Genomic DNA, 22654 nt, shown 5'->3' on the forward strand with positions numbered 1-22654 from the left:
AGCCCTTGTCTGTTTAATAAAGTGTTTGGATGTTAAACTTGTGACGTAAATCAAACTATGGTTGTAGGCATACATACTAGAACAAAGTGGTTTCATGGTTACTTTAACAATAAACATAATGTTTTAATAAGCATATAACAATAATCAATCACATACAGTTTACCATGATTAGGCTAGCGTTACCCAAATAAGGTATTATATTGGTAAAGATAGGCTAATAAATACTTAAAAACATATAAAAAGTGCCTTAGGGCTAGCTAGAGTAATTGTATCTCATGCCTGAGTTGCGCTCGATAATTACCATGGCATGTCAATCAAATATTCAGATTCAACTTTTATACGGTGTAAAATTTATAGTAAACATAGGTAAGTGGACTAGATGCGAAGCATTTCTGTAAAAGTCTTATTCGAACGTTCAAAGAATTTTGAAATTTGGGGATCGCATCTCCAGAACCGTGATGCTATTTGCTAAAAAAAACTCCAACCAATGAGAGTCACACTCGGAGGAAGGGGGTAGTTACCAAAATTTTCAAAATTGATAAAAAAAATTCTAAGAGGATAATTCCATTTCCTTTTATATGCACAGATACCAAAAAATCAACAGAAAAGAATACTTATTTTTTCTTTTCTCTCAGTGATAATAATCAGCCCAAAAAGTAAAACAAAATCACGCATGGTATATTTATCTTTTCTTAGACAAAGATTATTTTAAATGTGCATTTATTTCAAACCAATAAAAATTCAAACTGAAGAACAAAATAGAATTCAGAAGTTTTGCCTGTCTATTTTGGCTTTCATTGTAAAGGTAATTCTTTAAAACTGTAAAAATAGATTTAAATATATTTCAAATAGCTTAATAAATTAGATTCAAAGGCCTTATAGATTTAATTAACTCTGGGATAATGGTAAAGGACAATGGAATATTAATTACCCTTGCCAAACCATTTCATTTTTATGTAAAAAGGTATGATAACCAATCTGTCATTGTCCTATCACTCTCAGATAAAGTTTAAACTTTGGCCTATGTTATATGTTATAACACATATTTAATAAAACCTAATGTAATGAAAAGCTTTCACTTAAAGGGAGTGTGAACGTAAAAATTTCTCATCTGATTATCAAATCTTAACATTTTCTAAGCACATTACTGTTAAGGAATTTATTTTGTAATATAAAATTGCCAATTAGTTTTTTTTTATAACGTAGTAATTAGGTAATAAAGATCTATCTTAAATTTGTATTATTGACAAAAAAATACCTCAAAGTCTACAACGGGTTGAATCTCATAGGTTATTTAAAATAATGATATCCTTTTTTATTGTGTTGGACAATAAATAACCTACTTTGAAAAATTAGTTTACACTTTTATCAGACTGTTTATAAAGAAATATTGCACCTTTATTATTTACAAATTTGTAAATAAAGGTGGGCAAGAGATGGGCCATCTAAAGTTACTTGGATACTAATAAAATAACCTGTTTCTAGCTTTGTTATTGTATTTGGTTTTCAATAAAAAAAAATTACTTTATCAATTTTTAAGTAACTATACATTGGTTTACAGAAAGGATATTGTTAAAGGTGAGCTTAACCGTTAGGAAAAATAGAGAACTATGTCAAAAAGTTTAGTTTTAGCTATAGAAGGAAAAAAAGACAATTAACTGCACATTTATATAGTCAGGAAATTTTTTCCCCAAACTTGGACATAGTAAAAATCGTTGGAAAAAGCCGTTTTTTAAGGAAACAAGAGACAGTTTTGCCCTATATTTGAGATTATATTAATGATATGATGTTAAGGTTTGATAATCTGATAAGAAATTTTTTCGTTCACAGTCCCTTTAAGCAAAGCAAACAAATAAAATTATGAAACATATCAGTAATATAAAGATATAAGACAATGGCCGATAAATTAATGCACATCCATAATGATGACGCTCTAAATAACCCCTTCTGTAGATTAAAATTAGTGGTTCCAACGTTTATAAACACAATTTACTCAACCAATCAAAATTCAGTAAAAATCCCCAAAGCCAATGAATAAGAAAACGTTGTTGTAAAACTTTGTGTACTATTGTAATAAACAGTCAGTTGTCTCCTCCCTCTCTGGATACGAATACTAACTAAGAAAGAATAAAATGCGATGGTACTCTACAATTCACTTTTCTGCCTGTCCGCCATTCTGTCCATGATTTTTTATGATTTTCCAGTATGGCTACAAAACCAATTAATATCTGCTGGATCAGACCCGTCTAATCCATACTTGAAACCATGTATTGTATTGTATTATAGACATTTTTCTACAAATAGTAAAGTAAAAAGTTGTAATATGAACACCAGTTTTGTTAGACTGGGCCTTCGCCCCTTCAGGACTAACAAAACTGGAAAAACAGATGCAATAAACAACTAATCTTGGCTGTTTAGTTTTGACAATGCCAGTTTTTATCAACCAATTAAGATTAAATAAAAGTAAAAAAATTTTTAAATCCAACAAATGTTTATAAAACTTTGGGTACTACTGAAATTTAAACCCTCCCTTATTATAGGCATTATTATGAAGACATAGTTATAGAAACCTGCAAACCATAAGAGTGATTTTTTTAGACATACATATAGACTTCTACCAACCCTTTTTGTAGAAAACGTCACTTAGAAGCAATAACATTTTGTATGTATCTTATCAATTTATATTGTCATAACTCTTATTATAATAAGCTTCGTCAAATGTTTTAAATGGACATTCAGGACTTTCTGATAACGATTACAGGGTGCTACTGTCCTTCTCATTCTGTTTTCTCATGTTATTATAGACAGAATTTATTTAAATTTTTCGTCCATTTTTCCCTCCCTTTAGACAACCTTTATTGTACCCAGGGAGGTAGGGAACATTGAACTGAAATTACCTTCTTAGCTGGTCCAAAACCTCTAGGTACTTTAATTCAAGTTTATCGCCACACCAGTGATCTGATGAGTTTAAGACAATAGCCGATAAATGGATGTACATTCCCAAAAATACCCCTACTTGTAATTTGCCTTCAGTGGTTGAAACGTTTTGACACTATACTAAATAAACTAACCAATTAAAATTCAGTAACAGTCCCCAAACAGGTTAAGCAAACAAAAATGAAAACGTTATTGTAAAACTTTGGGAACTAGCATAGAGAGAGGTGGACAATGGACTGTTTATTACACTAGTCCCCAAAGTTTTATGATAACGTTTTCTTATTAGCTGGCTTAACAACTTTTGGGACTTTTATTGGATTTTGAATGGTTAGGTTATTAAGTACTAGCAGCTTCGCCCCTAGCCTCTAGGAGCTTTGCCCCATGAGGTAATTTTAAAAAAAATATAAATTCTGGTGCTGCGCCCATAATTTATGAGCATCACCAGAATATTTTTTTTTTGGGGGGGGGGAATTTTCATTTTTTGGGGGGTTGGTTGTCCCACCCCCCAAGAAAATAGCTTAAAACCACAACAGGACCAATAGGTATATACCCTGAAGAGTAGAATCTGATCGGTTCTGTTGTTACTGAGATCTTAAGGGACAGACGGATGGACGGACAGAAAGACAGAAAGACATCATTCTACTTATTATTATAGATAGTAGATCCAAATTCAGTAAAAGTCCCCAAAGTTGTTAAGCCAACGAATAAAAAAATTTATGTTTTGAGATTTCTAATATAAAATTTACTTTAAGATAAAAATTTTCTGAAAAAAATTGTTCTAGCTTCAAAAATAAGGAAATTAAAACCATTTAACATTTTAATTAAGCTTAAAAAGAAAGTTGTTAAATGAAAGGGTGAAGTAAGCAAAAAATGACTTTGTCTCACTTAAAGTCGGAAATTTATTATTTAACAGGGAACATGCACAATTTTTTTTGCCATCTAACTCTAATAGGAGCTGAGATGATATGTGGGGGGGGGGGGGAGCGTTGAACTATTAAGGTCCGGAAATGGGCCTGGTTGTTAAGTGTTAGCAACCTTTATTTTTAGGTCCTTTTTTTCTTAAAAACTTCAAACTAATAAAAATATAAAAAAAACTAACTAATATGTACAATTTTTCTATGTCGATTTAAATATATGATATGTTATCTTGAATGTATCATTCCAGTTTTGTCTCTATTGAAAGTAGAATGATACATTACTATTATGTCGATATAAATAAGGAAATCAATGTTTATGAAAACGCTGATATGTAAACATGAATGTATGATTCCAGTTTCGCCTCTATTGAAAGTGGAATCTTACATTTCAAAAATCGTATCGGCGTTGAAGATATCTTCACCAAGAGAGGGGAAAGTGGAAGGGTAGATAACAGTTTTATAGGGTCCAAACCATAATCATAGATTATGTTTCTGCTTCTATAAAAATGGATTCAACTCCCTAACTGTTATACAAGAAAAAAATGCCATTCTAAAAACAAACAAAAAATATTTTTCCTATTCCAAAAAAGTATCAGGATGTTGGACCGATCTCTACACAATTTGGTAATGCTAAAATGAAGGTTCTCCCTAAAACAAAAAAAGAAAACCCTAGAAGCTCCAACCCCCCATCAAAATATGTTTTTTTTTCTTTCTCAGAAAATGTGTCTGTGTAGATGATGATTCTTTTAATTAAACACCTTCTTTTGTCAGGGTATTATCGGGGATCTGAAGGGATAAGACTTTGGCCGATAAATTGATGAACATTCCCTATGATGAAACACAAAATTGCCCCTTCTGTAGATAAAATTTAGTGGTTTAAACGTTTGAACAATCAACTTAATTAACCAACCAATCAAAATTCACAAAAGTCTCTAAAGTTGTTAAGCCAACGAAAAGAAAACGTTATATTGAAAACCTTGGGGACTAGAGAAATAAACAGCCGATTGTCCCCTCCCTCCCTGGAGTATTATCAATTATCCTGGGATCTAGAGAGAAAGGACATTTGACGAGAAAGTAATCCTCTGCCAACAGTTTAATTCTGCCCTTGGTAACTATAAAATGTTGAGGTGGTCGTTTAAATTAATCGATATTTAATAAACTAGTCCCCAAAGTTTATATTAACGTATTATTGTTCATTAGCAAAACAACTTTGGGGACTTTTATTGAATTTATATTGATTAGTTGATTAAGTTAAGTATTTAAAAGTTTCAACCACCAATTATAACCAACAGAAGGGTTAATTTCATTTATCATCATTGGTGATATACATCAACTTATCTGCAAATGTCTTAACACTTTAGATCCCTAACTCATTTTATCTGCATTGGGAAGATGTAATTGTAGGTAACCTCTCCCAAAAGAAGATGATTAATGTCTCTCCACAGATTATGACGTCATACGATAGAATAGCCAATGAGAGTATACGCTGTAATTGACCAATGGTAAAATTTATGCTGGCCTCTCATTCGCTATTCTATCGTATGACGTCATAATCTGTGGAAAGACTTTAATTATCTTTCCCCAAAATAAAAAAAAACCTTACCGGTTAATAAACACATAAATGTACAATTAAAACATAAATCTATAATCAACTTAAAATTTTGGCGGCAACTGAAGAAATATAAAAAAATCTTAGTGGCGGTTGATGAAATTGTTTATAAACACTATTTCGGCGGCTGTGGCTTTAAATAGCACAATACTTGCTCAGCCGCTCGGATTTTTTTCACGGTCTCATTTAAAAAGACTAACTTGCAGGTTCTAAGCTGAATAGGAAATGCATTGTAAAATGACACATGTAAGAAAACGAATACACAAAGTACACACAATTCAAATTATTTGCTGGATTAGCGTAGCTTTAGAATTCTATATATAGATTTTTTTATCAATGTTTCAATTAGGCATCTAAGAATTAATATGTAAGAATACAATGAAAAGCTGATCAAATGATCAAAATGAAACCGTGACTTTTTTTTGTTAATGGTAAATAATAATTTTTAGCTGAATATTTCTTTGGTGTGTTTTGAAGTATCAAGAAAAAGATATTATGAAAATAATATGAAAACCGGCATACAAAACATGCATTTTTTTGCGACAAAACGCGTTGCTTTAGACTGAATCTAAAGACGTAAAGTCACAGGAGTATCACATAAGCTTTAGGTAAGCTAATGTAGAAATTATGCTGTAATTGTATAAATTTATATGTTCCTATGAATCAATTCTGACCTTTTACAATTGCTTGTCACTCATCGATAGACAGGAATACCTCACTTAATATGTTATTCTAAAACTGCAAAAAAAAAATTCAAATTGATTTAAATTTTTCAGTGCTTTTGTTGCTAAAAAGTTTTAATATATACGTAACTATACGCTTTCATTGTCCTTTTAATTTACTGGGGGAGTTAGGAGTATTGTTGATTAATTAACTCTAAAGATTTGTTTTTGTTTTGGAGTGGTAAAATGGGATAACACCTGCTTAAAACAAACCTCATTTTTAAAAAAAAGGTGTTTTTAAAAAAAATATTACCCCCACCCCACTTCGATCCCCCACGAAAAAAATCTTTTGGGTTAAATTTAATTATATTTCCGAGAAAGTTTGGAATGGTATTAACCCCTATACCTAGACAGTAGATATCCTTGAATTAGCCTCCTATTTAGAACAGAAATGAAAACTTTTTTCTTATTATAAGTCATGTATACTATTTTCCTTAAATACTTTCAAAAAGATAAGGAGACCAATCGACAGATCACTCAATCAAGAGCAATTATTCGAAAGTGTTGGATTGACAACTGTTCAATTTTTAATCTTGTATGGAAAACTTTTGGGTTAGCTATTTAAGAGTCTTCCAGGATTAGAGTCCTTTAGGGTCCCTCTATACAAATTAAAGACAAGTATCCATCTGGAGTTTTAGAGAATTGACGTTGGGATTAATTTTGACTTAATCCTACAATCCCTGTTAATTTATAATATCCCTAAATTTTGCGAAAAATCCCATTTTTTTGCTGTAATGTTTCAACTCTTTTATATCTTATCACAAGGGGCTGGCAAACTATCTAAAGCTCGTAAGCAATTTTTGTAAAATGAGTTAAGCACTTTTTAAGTTATATTTACATCTTACATGAAAATCAAATTATAATTCTTTTTTGTGAGGAAGGTGAAACTTTATAAAAGTCAATAAATACTCTTAAATTAGACTAAAACCCAACGCTGTTTTATGCTTATGTTGAAATATTATCTATCTATATGACAATAAAATTTACAGGACCCCAAGTCGTCTATTAAAAAAAACTTACAGAGGCCCTTTTGGGACATCTGCGTATCAGTTTAAGTTTTCTTAAAACCCAAAACCTCCAATACCTAATAATTTCCAAGATATCTCGATCAAATTTTTATGAAATAGCTCTTAGCAAATTTGCAAAGTTAAATCATATTTTTTTTTTGTCAACAAACCCGTTTTTAGATTCACAAAGACTTAGATTACATTGATTTCTCTTAATTTCATCAAATTAAAAACATTCTAGCTTTGTAAAATGTTATTCTTGTAAAAAGAATTGAAAAATGTAGACAAAAAAATGTTTGTCAGGTAGAGTTATAAATCTTTAATTGGTCAAACTGAATTTTTGCAATTAGGGTTTAATTTTTTTTCGGTAAAATTGATTTATTTTTGTTAAAAGTATTCGTAATCTATTTGCACAAGAGCGTTTAAATGAAGGGGAATGGCTTCGCAGTATTAATATTCTTAGTTTTTACACAAATTAAAAGAATATCCCAATGGAAATAAAACAGTTTAGGATTTATAGACATATTTCAAAATATGATTAAAACGATATAATAGTTTTATTGCCCAGATCATTGAGAGACCTTATATGACATAACATTATGAATATACCTGAATTTATTCATACTCTGAAAGTTATTTTAAACTGAGGTTATAATGAGTTGTGCTTTTCAGGAAAGTTTTTTTTTGATGCAAGCAGTGGATTGCAGATAATTTTGCTAGGGGTTGCGCGAAGCGCACTTAAAAATTTTGACCTCCCAATTGATCCAAAAGGGGGTTGTGTCAGAGGGTGGATCAAAAGAGTGCTGTTTGGTCGACACCTAAGGGGCTATATCCACGTCCCTTATTTTTGCCAGCGGGATTGATACAGCACCCTACACCTCCTTAAGAACGCCGCTGGTTCAAATGCTTTTCATATTCTAAAGGTTAAATTGAATCATAAATTTAATGTAAAATGTAAAAGTTTTCATAAACTACTTATATGTATGACCTACAGACTAGTTACTTGCAGAACAACTTTGCAATTAGCTTTGTACCGCAAAGAATACTTTTTCAATCTTTTTTCAAATATGTTGTTTTCTACAAAACAATGATTAATATTATATTGAATATTTTGTAGAAAAAAAAATAGGGCAAAATATGTAAAAACTCGTTGTCTGCTAACTGTCTTCATTATTGTCCTTCCGTTCATTCTCTCTTTCTTTCATTTTTCTTGTTCTATAGCTAATGTACATGATTTTAAAAAGCGAAGCCACTCTATGATAAAGGTCGGTCCATCCATAACGGTTAACTAAGCTCTGTTTGTTTATTTAGACATATACACAATCACATAAGAATAATCCAATCGCTTTCAAACTTTGTATGACGATTGCTATAACAATAAGGTACGATTTAGGAAGTATAACAACTCTATAATCGTTGCTATGAAGTCCGTACGTCCATTTTAAACATACTGATTTTTAACTTTTTGGCAATACATTTTTATTTGACATAATTATACAATACATCTGAATTGTGTAATAATAAAATAAAATATTAAAAGCGATCTTTAACCCTGCGGGGAAATCATTTAATTCAAAATTTACCTAACCTAACCTAAATTAAAATAACCTATCAATAGGTATTGTAATATTCCAACAAAACCCGCTACCTCGTTTTCTTTCCATGATCCATTTTAATTTATCATATATTCCTTCCTATTTTTCGTTTAAAAACTAAAAAATCTTCAAGGTTTAGTCACCTTTAATACATAAAATTGTATAATAATTCATTTTTTAATAATGGTTTAAAAATTATTTATTTCCGATATTATAATTATTTTATTTGATTCAACTAAATTACCCCCTAATATACTAGATTTCATTTGGTGTGTTAGTTGTTATCTCCCCTTTAGCCAAAAAGACTTATTGAAATACAGGAAAACTTCATGTTACTTAGGTATGTAGGTTTGGTGAAGCTACTCTGACAAAAAATCAAAAATGTATTGTAATTTTGGAGGACACCCTAAAATGTATGTATGTATATAACTTAAAATATATGTCTTTGAGTATAATAAAGTATGCAGGTCTTTTCTTTTAAATTGAAATATTTCTGTATACACATATATGTTGTATAGTTTGTAAGGAAGCTTGTAGCAGATTTAGTAAAAAATTAGTATTGTGTTGACAGGTACTTACATCATTTGTTTTACCACAAAGTCTAAACTTACCTTAGCTATTCTAGATTTAACTAATATTTTGTAACAGTTTCTATCTTAGATTTTTGCTATCCTTTTAATAAAGTAATAGGATGTTTGTCTGTATGTCTGTTATTGTTCTTCTTTACATAGTAGCTTCTCATAGGTTCTGGATAAATCTCCTCTAGTAAAAAAAATCCAACCCCAAATTTTTTATGTAAATATTTTATATTGAACTCCCCCTCACAAGCAACAGCATCCTTGATATAAATAATCCTAGATCTAGTCAATTTGTAAAATTTCCTGCTTGTAGGCTTAGGTGAGATTTGACCTGAGAATCATTAAGAGCTCTTGCTGTCAACATTGTACACGCAGCATCAGAATTGTCAATATATTAACTCATTTTGCGGAAACAATGAAGCTGGGGCCCTGCAATCTTTCACCTTATTGCATTTTGCCAATTTACTTTTGAATGAATTTTAAATGTGCAAGATAATAGCTTTTTTGGCGCAACTACTCAATAATGTTTATTACAGTATGACTACGAAACCGATTAATTTCTGCTGGATTAGAACCATTTATCTGCAATGCTGAAAAATTATGTATAGATTCGTATCCCAGACAATATTCCTCGAATATTAATGTGAATATTTAAAATTGAAATTCATTGACAAGACAAATTACGATAATAATCGTATATTCTACCTGAGGCAGATAGTAACTTTTGTGGGAAAGAAGAGTTGTCAATTAGACTGTAGATCCAATTTAATAAAAGCTTGAGATTTTTTGTTTGTCCGCCAACCACCGAGCCGTTTATTTATCCATTTTAGGTAATCTTCACTTAGGTCTCATGATAGTTTCAGGCCTTTTGATTTATTTAGTTTTCAGCTATTTTGCTTTACGTTGATTTACAACATAATGGTTTAAGAGATTTCTGTTAAAATATGATTTACTCGGCTACTGTTTAAGATAGAATTCTGACATTCTTGAAAAATTTTCAATCATTAAGCATCTAAGCTAAAATTTAGCCCGTTTGTCCATTTGTTGCCTTATAAGTTACGGTAATGGAATACTAGCGGCTGGAGGAACTAAGGGCTCTATATTTAAAAAAATATGACAACATCTATAAAAGCAAAGCTCTATAATTGAAGAAGAAACAAAATTAACGTCTGTAAAGTGTCAGAATATAAGTAGAATATTAATGCTTTAGTCTAAATAAACAGAATTGTCGCAACTACCCAAATACTGTTAAGGACATCATCCTTGTTTATTCTAAATATTATAGGCGTTGATAACAATATAAGACAAAGTGTTGTAGAACCTTAAATTTAAGTTTCACTTACAAAGTTATTGTCATACTGTTTATCTTTTAAATTTTGCAACCTTTTAACTTCTTAAATAGCAAATACATATAATATTCCTTTTATTATTTGTATGTTTGTTCAGAAGAATAAAAAAAACTAAATTGTAGTTTCGGAAGTTAAAGGATTCAAAATCAATTTTTAATAAAGATTTTTCGGGGGTTGGCCTAATTAAACACCCTAGACTAATAGCAGGTTTCCCTGAAAACCATTGACTGTTTGTTCCTGATGTTTACTTGGTTTAATTTGGGCATAGTTGCTTCAACCCTAGACTCTAGCTTCTCTGAAAAGTACGATTCATTGGGACCACAATTTTCTAAGATTTTAAGCTTAAGACAAACAAAAAATACTACTTTAACCATACCCAAACTTATTTATGAAAATAGCCTCAAGCCATCTTAGGACCTAAAAGAAGTTTCGATGTAAAGGAGAAACATATCAGTTCAATGCTTAACAAGATCCTTCGCTACAGACAAAAAAAACTTAGTACTTTATATAATAGGAGGATTAACAAAAAAAGATTTTAATCAAGATTTTAAATCTTCAATGCAACATCCCTAAAATTCTAATATTATTACTTTATTTGTGCATGTGTGTGTGTTCTTTTGTGTGTGTGTGTTTGTGTGAAAATGGACAAACATAGTTTAGTTTATGAGGTATGGTAATAATAATATTGTCATAGTAATGGCTACTTTCTTATACCTAAACAGTTTTTGCAATATTCAACAAGGATACATACATATGTTCAAATTCAGTAAAACTTATGGAACAATTGACCTTTTTTTGATTAGGGCATAAAAATATCAGTACCATTTCCCCTTCCATATTAATTATTTGGTAGATACCATAAGACACTTTATTAAGATCACAGTAAGTATCTGTGTTTTGGCCTACCTATTCTATTGACATCATGGAGTAAAGAGTATTTCCTGACGTCAATAGAATAGGTAGGTCAAAAGCAGTGACATCTATCCCCATTTTGCTAGGGCACTATAGACAGCTACTTTCCTTGTTATTTTTAACTTGGCAAGCAAACATCCTCGTTTTATTTATCCTTTCCAAGGCTTTATTTTGTTTTTCCATCTCTTTGGAATTGGTTTTATGGTTGTCTAACTTGGTATACATCAACAAGACGTACAAAACCTAATTTCATCCTGGCTATTTATGCAGTGATGAAGAAAATACATTTTAGCAATGTACAGTGGGGCAAAAAAACTAAATATATGTTTAGTCTTTCTCAAAATATAGAATAATTTAAACATTATTATTTATTTAAAACATTGTAAGTTGTAATATATAATAATAAATAAAAAAAATAGTAAATCACATGTTTTTGAAATTTCTTGTTAAGCGAAATATTTCCTTCGTGATTTTCAAACCATGCGTCATGATTATTTCTTAATTAAAAAAAACATCATATATTAACTTATTCACTTTGTTATATGATCTTTTATGCATTTTCTGAATTTTTTTTTGGTTAGTAGCTAAAATGGCTTTTAATTTTTGTCTTTTATTTGCACACTAGAATAAGAAAGAGAGAGAGAGAGAGAGAGAGTAGTATATGTCAGGGAAATAAAGGCAAAGCTATTGAATGCAGTGTTTCTCAAATGTAACTAAAGATTCCAGTTAGAAATAATTTCTTTGTAGTTTTAACTATTCCAGACAACTATCATTTTAATACATCACTTTCATCAATTGGTTCTAAAGGTTTCACCTGCTAAACGACCAAAAGTTTTCACTACTAATTATATTGATGTAACGCTTTTGATATTAAAGCTTTAGGTACAAACTGTTTTGTACTAAGATTTGAACAAATAACTGTTTTTGCCGATGTGTTATACAAAGAGGGTCAATTTCTGTAATAATTCCGTAAGGTTAGGTTCAAGCTTTTAGTAAAACAGTTAGGGAGTTGAATCCATTTTTATAGAAGCAGAAATATAATCTATAATTATGGTTTGGACCCCCTAAAACTGTAATCTACCCTTCCACTTTTCCCTCTCTTGGTGAAGATATCTTCAACGCCGATACGATTTTTGAAATATAAGATTCCACTTTTGTCTCTCTTGTTGAAGATATCTTCACCAAGAGAGGCAAAAGTGGAATCTTAAATTTCAAAAATCGTATCGGCGTTGAAGATATCTTCACCAAGAGAGGGGAAAGTGGAATCTTATATTTTAAAAATCGTATCGGCGTTGAAGATATCTTCACCAAGAGAAGGGAAAGTAGAATCTTACATTTCAAAAATCGTATCGGTGTTGAAGATATCTTCACCAAGAGAGGGGAAAGTGGAAAGGTAGATTACAGTTTTAGAGGGTCCAAACCATAATCATAGATTATATTTCTGCTTCTATAAAAATGGATTCAACTCCCTAACTGTAAAATGCGCAATTTATGCATTTGGTTATAATTAAGATCAGCTTGACCTAATAAGCGCATTTGAATTGAAACTCGCACCCAACTTTATGAAAATGCACTTTTTTTTGCTAAATTTGCAGGCTTTTTTGGTGGTATCATCTGAAACACAAATTGAATGTAGGAAGAAATTATACACAAAGCTAAATTTGGTTTAACAGAATTTCCTGTATTGTATTATTTGACAGTTACCATAACTAGAGTGACGGGAACCAAGGAGAAGCTTATATTTATCTACCTCTCCCCTTTTGTAACTGCAAATTGTATATTTGTAGTCAATTACTTCAAAAACAAACCATAGGTAATAAATGCATTAGAATGATAAGAATTAAGCAGCTTATAGTGCCTAATAAAAAATGATGTCATACAATACAAATGACCAATGATAGGCTAGCACACATTTTACCGTTGGTCAATTATAATGTATACTGAGCTGGATCTTTAAATCATTTCAATGGTGCGCCAAATCAGGATGAGCCAACTTTCCACCAATGAGAGCACAGCATTTTACGTAATGCCGCGCCTTGATTGGCTGAAATTCGGCGCACCCCGATTCGGCGCACCATTGAAATGATTTAAAGATCCAGCTCTGGCCTATCATTGGTTATTTGTATTGTATGGCGTCATTTTTATAAAAACTAATTTTTCCTGTGAGATTGATGGTTTCAATTGAAACTTAAATTTTTAAAATCATTTTGTTTATTTAAACAGATTAACAAATGAACTTTTTCGAAAGCTATGGTTATGTTGTGTTGGGTTTCACTAGAAACTAGATGTGCAGTCAGTTCTGGTGCATAGTATTCTATGTATCTGTATGAATGTATGTGTGTGTTTGTGTAATAAAGAGACAATTACAATTTTCCCTTATCAATTTTTAATTCTATTCTTTATTAATTTTAGGTCATCAGACAATGAAAAATGATTTTAATCTCTCGTTACATTAACCCTAAAACCCTAAACGGTCAATGGAGGGGGTGGAGGGGAGGGAAGAAGTTGCCCCCCCCCCCTCTCCCACCTTTTTCTGTGTGTGAAAGATAGAGAGCCATAACTGAGTGACTTTTTAAATATTGGTATAAACATTACTAAAAGTTGAAATATTTTAAATATTTGCATTCTGGCGGGCATAGGAAGCCAGCAAACCAGGCAAGGTCATTCAGGCTATGAATTTAGTGAAATCTCCGCCATTTTCACGCCGACCACCGCCGCCAAAATTCATATAATTATTTCGATAATATGTCAGCCATTATCACTATTTTTTATTGCAATGTAGTCGGAATAAAAGATTTCTTACGGATAATAATATCGCCAAAAAATCTAAGTTTCGTATTATCTTTTTATGTTTATTTTATTGTATACTTGTATTTCTTGCTGCAACACTTAAGAATTATCCATACCTCATAAAATATACCCATCTACCTATCTATCTATCTATCTAGCGTAATGTGTAACGCATCTACTCATTATAAGAATTACACCCTTAGCTGCTGTGTTAGGCACATGACAAAAAAGTAGATAGGGTGATAGGACTTTTTTCTAAAGGTTATGCAATTAAATGGTTTGTTGTTTACTGGGTGTTACAAAGCCATGTATCTTGGAATGCTTTCAAATCAAGGTTCGGCAGCTGTCCGCTAAACTTGGGTCAATTGGTAGCCGCTTGGAAGTAAAAAAGGGACTATTTTGAAACAATCTGCAGCCGCAGCTGAAAAATATGGCGGCTAATCGCAAGAGCTGCTGCCTTTTAACTTTTTTCACACAAACCGCAGACGAGCTGCACTTTTTCATTATCTGCTGCCGACTTCCATAACTGTTTTTACGTTTATACGTTGCCGTGCTCCCATAAAAAGTTTGCTCCTGACGAGCCCTGATTAAACCATAAGAATTATCCATAGCTCATAAAATTAGGTTAAAGAATGTGTATATGTATTATTTTATTACAGTACAAGTGTCATATAAAATATATTAGAAAAGTCTAAACAAAAGATTTAATATGGGGAAATTAATTTACTTTGGCTATTAATCAAGAAAACGAGAATAAAAATATAAATTATACCAAATGTCGTAGAGTTTGGAATCAATAGTACGATTCTAACACAAATCATTTTATGAGGTTTAGTTAAACATTACTAAGATATTACATTTTACGGAATAGTTTTAGTATTAGGTTTCTAGATTTTAACATAACCCGTCGAGAGACGCCTAAGCAGCTATCTACTTATCGGTGCTAGGGGGAATAACTTTGCATTTAAACAGGTTTAACCCTATAATAATTGAAACTTCATCTATACAAGGGTCCTGCATTCAAAGACATATTATTACTTACATAAATAACTAACGTCTACGCCCTTAGAGCTCTCCAGGGGAGCTTTTTTGGAGGGAAGAGTGGTAGAACCATTTATCATTTTAGTTATGAAAAGAAAATTTTTTGAAAAAGAAGAATTTTTTTCTAAGGCGATTTCTCTTTTAATGGTGGTGGGGATAACCTCCCCCAAAATATTTTACTGGACCTAAGCAAAGCTACTATTTAAAGTAGAACAATATATTGGTCGAGCTGTTAGCGAGATCCTTCGTTACAGATACAAAAACCTTACTTCTTTAGGATGTTACAATAAAATAAGAAATGTTGTTTCAGTATAATTTATTTAAATCAATTACATATTAACAATATCATAATGGCATAATTAAAAAAAAACATGTTTCCTTTACTATAATTTAAAAAATAATAAAGGTTAAAAACTAGAGAATTGCTAATAATAGAATGAATAATATTATACATAGAAATAAAGCAAATAATGATAAAAATTTCTACTACACACTTACATAAAATCAATCATAATATAATTTACATAATCTTCTATGGAAAAAATGCAGGTTCTGTGAGGAAAAAAAGTAAAGAGCGCTAAATCTAAATTTAGCTATCATTATCACAGTATAAAAAATAACAATAATTAACTAATAAAGTAAACTAAGAGACAATATTATTTTCTTAGTTTTAAAAAACTTAACATGATCTTGTTCAGAGCTATATTATTGTCTATACTATTTACATACATATTTAGCTACATAATTTTTTTTATTAATTACAGAAAGCCTGTTTATTTAAATTTGACACAATTTCACTGAAAGCCAAACTTTCTGAAAGCTTTTTAAAGGCTTTAATGTTTTAGTAAAAAAATTTGGGAATATATTCCAAAAAAAATTTCGATTGAAAGCAAAAAGGAACTTTCTAAATTTTAGTCTTTAGGTTTTATATACATACATTTTTGATACTTATTTACATTTAAAATAAATACATCAACTTCATATGAAACATGCTAATAAAAAAATTACTAAATGAGTGTATTTTAATCATGAGTATTATTAGCTGAATATTTTTTAATTTAAAGTCAGCTGGACCTTAACAAAGTGGTTGACTATGTAGCACTCAATGTAATGGCTTAGAATTTACATCGATAGAAACAAAATTAATAGTTTTTATCGCATCGTATTATAGACAGCTTTCCGCGGATGATAATTGAAAACAATATAAGATTAAAACCAGTTTCGTTAGGTCCGAGGGGCTAATAATAAATTTTATGATTTTTTTAGTATTCATGGAAAATTGTCTGTAATACGATTTTTCCGTATGGCTGAGAACTCGCTCTAATCCAGCGGATATTAATCGGTTTCGAAGCCATACTCTAAAAATATTTATTTTGTTTCTAACACAGCTTAATAAGCCTTTTAACATTAAAACAATTTAAATTAACAACAATTAGCAGATAAAATCAAAACTATAAAACTTTAAGAAGAAAATATTTAAAGAATTTAAAGTTTGTGTTTCGTTTAATTATAGTAAAATATATTAGCTGTGTGTGTGTGTGTGTGTGTATGTTTAATTTCAAACAATTCACATAATTCTTTACTTTTTATACTTTAACTATCAGTTTTTATAAATATATTTGCTCTAATCATTCTAATTTTACTTATTTTTGTATTAAACTGAAAGAAAAACCCATCTGCTGTAGTACGTTTTGTGGCTCAAGTAATTAATCTGGGCAGGTTTTAATCTATTTTCTACGAGTTATATCCAGGAAATATTCATTTTATGAAAAAAAACTAAAACTGTGTTTTTTTTCTAAAAAAAGGAGAAAAAATGTTTTTAAATCCTGTGCTTTCCTGGCATAACTAAAGTTGGTATAGAATGAAAAGTTCCAAGAATAATATTTCTCATTTCAACTTTGAAATCCTGATAACAGTAAAAAATGAAAACTTGTGCCATTTCCCTTACCCTCTGTTTCAAACACTTGCTCAAAATAGGAGGATTTGTGAAAATTTCAAATTTGCTAAAGTAGTTGGATGTACATGTGTGTAAGTATGGTTTAGATCATAAAAACTAATAAAATGATAGCTCTACAATTTGCCAGGTTTTAAGCTATATTTCAATTGTTCTGCAAAAAAAAAATAATTTCCTCACTGTTAAAACATGACAATTTTTTGGATGTGAATTAAAAGAGAAACAAAAATAAATTCCTTTTTTTATCCTCCGGGATTTGAACCTTGGGGGAGCTCGTTTTTTTTCCCAATTAGAAGAAAGAATTCTGAAAGTTAATGAAGAGAAAAAACTAGGATTTTCATTTCTCAAAATTAGAAACTAGTTTGTCGTCAAGAAGTTGAAAGAGGGGAAAAAGGATAAATTTTATTAGTTTTATTCATATTTTAAAATTCAAATTAATGTTTCTTTCATTATGATAAAATACTAAAGCAACAGGATGTGTGTCTTATTGTCTGCCCAACACAATCTTTTAAACGGGACCGGGGGAAACGGGGAGTGAATTGCAAAAGACATAGCTCCATAAAAAAACCTTCAACTCCCCTTAAAGTTATTTAGATTTTAATGGGTAGAAGAATAGCATTATCATTTTGTGGAACATATATATCTTGTTTTGCTTCTATAAATAAAAACAACATAATAATCTGAACAAAAACGTTGATTTGCTTATAACAGTCAGATTTAAGTAAGAAATAATCTTTTGTTTCCTAAGTAAACCATTGAAATAAGTTAACAAAAATGAAAATAATATTATTCCTCTAAAAAGTATGAAAATTTTTAATATTAGCATAAAAAGACTTTTCAAATTGATATAGAACAGTAAAATATAATATTTAAATATTCTTGAACTTTAGAATGATTGAAAATTAAAATTAAAACATGAACAAACACAAACATAAATCCCACCAAAAAAGCACAAAAAAAAATTCAAATGTGTAGTTTTATCCTAATTTTTTAACACTTTTTGGACACAACCATCATCTTGAAAAATGTTCACTGTTTGATATGAACAATTTGAGCAAACAATGGTATAGAATTAACATCTAAAAGAAGAAGAACTGAAGTGGAGGTTCAAAATGGGAAAAAAAACGCAGTATTCTTATCATTTAGCAAATTTGTGTTGGCTATTCTTAAAAATCTAAAACATTTTAAAAAAAGGATACATTGTTAAAAATTGAGGTAAAAAAATTAAGTGAGTTTTAAGTTATTCCAAAATACTATTTTAATTTTATTTTATTTTTTTCTGTTAAATTGTATGATAGTCCGGAATTGCATTTATATTGAGGCCAGAATTAGAATTTGTTGTATGTAGTTTGCAGGGCTCGGCAGCCGCGTGCAGACCTCAGTAAATCGTCATATTATAAGTTAAAAATTCAGCTGGACGTCTAAACCTGTTCCTAAAAAGACAATCCATCTTTTGTAAAAAAAACCTTTTGTCACAATAGCGGGTTTAAATTTAAGGCTTATTAAATGAGAAGTAGAACTACTAATTAAGTTTTTTTTCACAATTGATAAAAAAGTTTTTCAAATAAAAAAGTAAAGAAAATAGAAGTGTTTTTAATTCCATCAGAACACACAATATTTTTAATGAAAAATAATGTAAAAGATGTTATGAAGTAATTATTTAATAAAATACATCAAATGCTTTGTTGTTTTTTATCTGTTAATTATTAAATAATAGAACTAAACGTATATACATTTTACATATAGGTTTAATAGTAGAAATTCTGTAAGTTATGACTTTTTTTCACAAAAAAAATTATTTCTAGTGTAGATACTAGCTATACATAAATGATACTTTCATACATAATCTTAAATTTACATATTATGTTATACATAGTGTTGTTAATATAGGGTTTTTATAATACAGTCAATAATATGAAACCATAGGTTTTTTTCAATGTAAAGATGTCTGTTTTAGATAAACTGTTAGAGATCAGATTAAATTTATGTAAGGAAATAAAAAATAACAAAATATTGGTACATTTTTTTGGCTCCTGGTAATTAAAAATTTGAGAAACCTAGCATCCCTTTTTTAATATCTAATCACCTATTATAATTTAAGCCATAGAAATAATTTTGACGAATATTCGCAGATTGTAGTAACACTTTTGTATTCATATTATTCAGTCATGTAGGCAATATATCAGGCATGGTGTGCCAACAACACAACAAAGTTTTACCCAAAATTTAAAAAAAATACAACAATAAATCTTTGTTTCAAGTGTTATACCAAATTTTATGTAAAGAGCATTAAAGTTTAAAGGGACAGCGGAAAGTGTCATATGTGACGTCATGAAATTATCTATTATCCATGTCATTTTCCTTTCCTACTTCTCCTCGCATCCTTCCTTTTTAGACGTATTTTTATGACGTCACACATGACACTTTCCGCTGTCCCAAATTTAATTTTTGTAAAACAAATTTTGTTTGAATAAATAAACACCTTCGACAAAACATAAAATGAGTTTTTGTTCTTATTTCATACAGAGAGACTTAAAATAGGGGAGAACAATCTATAGTTTGTTTCATTGAATAGGCTGCTCTATTATACGTTTTGTCAGTCAGTCTGTCTTCATATAAAACACAAATACTGGTCCCTTTTCAATTATAACATATCATACATATATATATGAGAGGCCTTTTCGGAAACAATCTGGATTTTTAAAATAATATACATCTAAAGAACAGTAATAAAAGTAACTAAATTTTATATTTTACATGGTAACTTTTGTTCCAATTTGTAATAGAACTTTTTTTCATAATATTTTGATTTTGTAATGATCATTTTTTTAGACTAAATCTGTACAAATTTAGATTACCTACAACAATTTACAAATATTAAAGGAGTAGAGCTACTCTTTAACTCACTTTGTAAGTTTATTTCTTCATTAGTTCATGGATTGAATATCAAGCAGTTGTGGAAGGTTTCATTGTTGATGTTGTGCTATCATCCATTTCAACGTTATCCGTGGATTTATCTATGGAATTATCTATTTCTATACTGGCGTTTGTCTCTGTATTGTTCGACTCCTCTTCACATGACCTTAAATTAAAAGAAAATTAAAAATATTACAAAAGTATTATCAATGATGTCTATAATTTATATGATTTTACCTATGAAAATATAATATAATATTTTTTGTGAAGCAGCTTTTAGTGCTTAATAAAAAATGACGTCATACAATACAAATGACCAATGATAAGCCAGTATACATTTTAATTGACCAATGGTAAAATGTATACTGGCCTATTATTGGTCATTTGTATTGTATATAAAATTTTTATTAGGCACTACAAGATGATTCTATATGTTTACCTTAGTTTTAAATGCTGTGAGTACTTGAGAAAATCTTGGAAGCCAGAATCACATTTTTTACAGTGGAACAAGGCTTCTGGAAGCTGCAGGTTGCGGGGTTCAATCTCTTCTAAAAATGTGTATTCATCAATGTTTTTGACAATAAAGATACATTTTTTTTAAATAATTAAAAATCTAATAATTTTAGAACAAAAATAAATTTTTACCCGAAAGCCGAGATTTAAATGTGTGGTACAGACTTGCTCCAGTATTTGGCGCCAAATTCTCATCCTCCTCCATCCTCAGTGGCGAGGACGATGACATTCCAATGGGATCAACGATCACATGATCATCATCTCTGTCATCAGCTGATGCAATGGGCGACGCGCCAGGGGTTGACCCCTTATTGGACAAATCCAGTGGGGTTTCAAACTCGACATCCACGTCCTCATTCTCATCCTCATCAACGCCATCATCATCTTCGATGTCATCATTGTTGTCTGACCTACTGCTGCTCTCTGGGGTCTTGGGCAGGTCAAACATGTTTTGCAGGGCAGTCTGGAACGGGAATGGCATTGGTCCATTAGAGCCGGCCAAACCAGGCGGTAGAAAGCTACCTGGAGGCCTTAACAAGGGCAGGGGTAAGCCATTAATACCTTGAAATCCGGGAAAGTTATTGTTTAAAAATGCTGGATGATGAGCTGCACCGCCAGGGAATGGCAGCTGAGGAATGTGTCGGCCCTCACGGCGATCCCTTGCCCTCATGTTTTGAAACCAAACCTTGACCACGCGGAAAGGATGACCAATATGGGCTGAGATTTCTTGCAATACCTCCTTTTTGGGCTTAGGGTTGCGCTGGTAATGAGTCTTTAATACCATTTGCTGTTCTTCTGAAATAAGAGTGCGCACTCGAACCTTGCGCTCTTCCTCAGTACGACTGGTTCCTTCTTCACTCTCTACACTATCCTCATATTGGTCCTCCTCAGATCCATTCATTGACGAGTCAAAAACTGAAGAAGCGCCAAATCCACGTCTGAAATTTTGGTGTCTGTCAAGCATGCTCTTGAAAAAATTGAACTGGTTGTTTTGTTCAAAGTTATGCTTGAAGCTGTCGATAATCTTGAAATCTGCCTCTGTCTTTATTTTGTCTTCATCATTGGCTGTTAGTTTATTATTGTCAGTGATGTTTGTGCTATTGATTGGTTCTTCACTACGAGGCGGTGACACTGATCTATCAGGTTCAACGTCAGTTGGGTTCATTGGTGGTCTATCAAACAGTTTATGCTCTTCATTGCCGTGATTGCTCTCAATTTTAGGCAGCTCAAGGTTGGCAGAAAATTTGCCAAAGCCAAACAGCTTTTGTAAGTGCTCCAGGTTAGATTCTAGTGAGGTTTGGTTGGTGGCAGATACAGGTGGCATGGCCAGGCCTGGCGGCAACGCAAATTGCCGACTAAGGAAAGGATTGTTCTGTGCTGCCAACATAAGCAGAGCTGGGTGATGGTACGGGCTGGGGTGGCCGTGCGGCGGCGGTGAAAATCCAGGTAGAGTCAGCGGCGTGGGCTGGTCTGAGATGTTTCCTGGCGGGGAGGGGAAAGTTGACCGTGGTTCTGGTTTATAAACTGGCCAACTTGGGGTGGGCGTTGTTTGTCCTTTACCGCCGCTGCTATTCAATTTACCGGCTGAGGCGAGCAGGCTACCACCGTTAGCTGCAGAGGTATTAACATTTGCAGCATTGTTGCCAGCTAGATTAGCGCCGCGACCACGGCCCCCGCCGATCAGACACTTCTTGCTGGTTGTGTGTGAGGAGTAAGAGCCGGAGTGAGAGAATCTTTTGCCGCAGTGTTTACATTCAAATGGTTTCTCTCCAGTGTGAATCCTCTCATGCTCCTAGAAGATAGATAGATATTAG

At 31.3% G+C, this 22654-nt stretch overlaps 1 protein-coding gene across 1 annotated transcript in view; it reads right to left on the reverse strand.

Annotated features, from left to right (window-relative positions):
* Nucleotides 1-18354: 18354 nt before the first annotated feature.
* The window catches only part of LOC145329703 (uncharacterized), a 44997-nt gene continuing 40697 nt past the window's right edge, over nt 18355-22654 (reverse strand). Inside the window, exons 5-7 of the mRNA XM_080174066.1 lie at nt 20973-22632; nt 20767-20875; nt 18355-20493 (exon numbers count right to left, since the gene is read on the reverse strand). Of these exons, the coding sequence (XP_080030192.1) occupies nt 20358-20493; nt 20767-20875; nt 20973-22632 (1905 nt within the window). The 3' untranslated portion in view covers nt 18355-20357. The remainder of the gene's footprint in view (nt 20494-20766; nt 20876-20972; nt 22633-22654) is intronic.

Source organism: Acartia tonsa, chromosome 10, assembly GCF_053477335.1.
Source record: "Acartia tonsa isolate MP-2025a chromosome 10, ASM5347733v1, whole genome shotgun sequence".
Lineage (NCBI taxonomy): Eukaryota > Metazoa > Arthropoda > Copepoda > Calanoida > Acartiidae > Acartia > Acartia tonsa.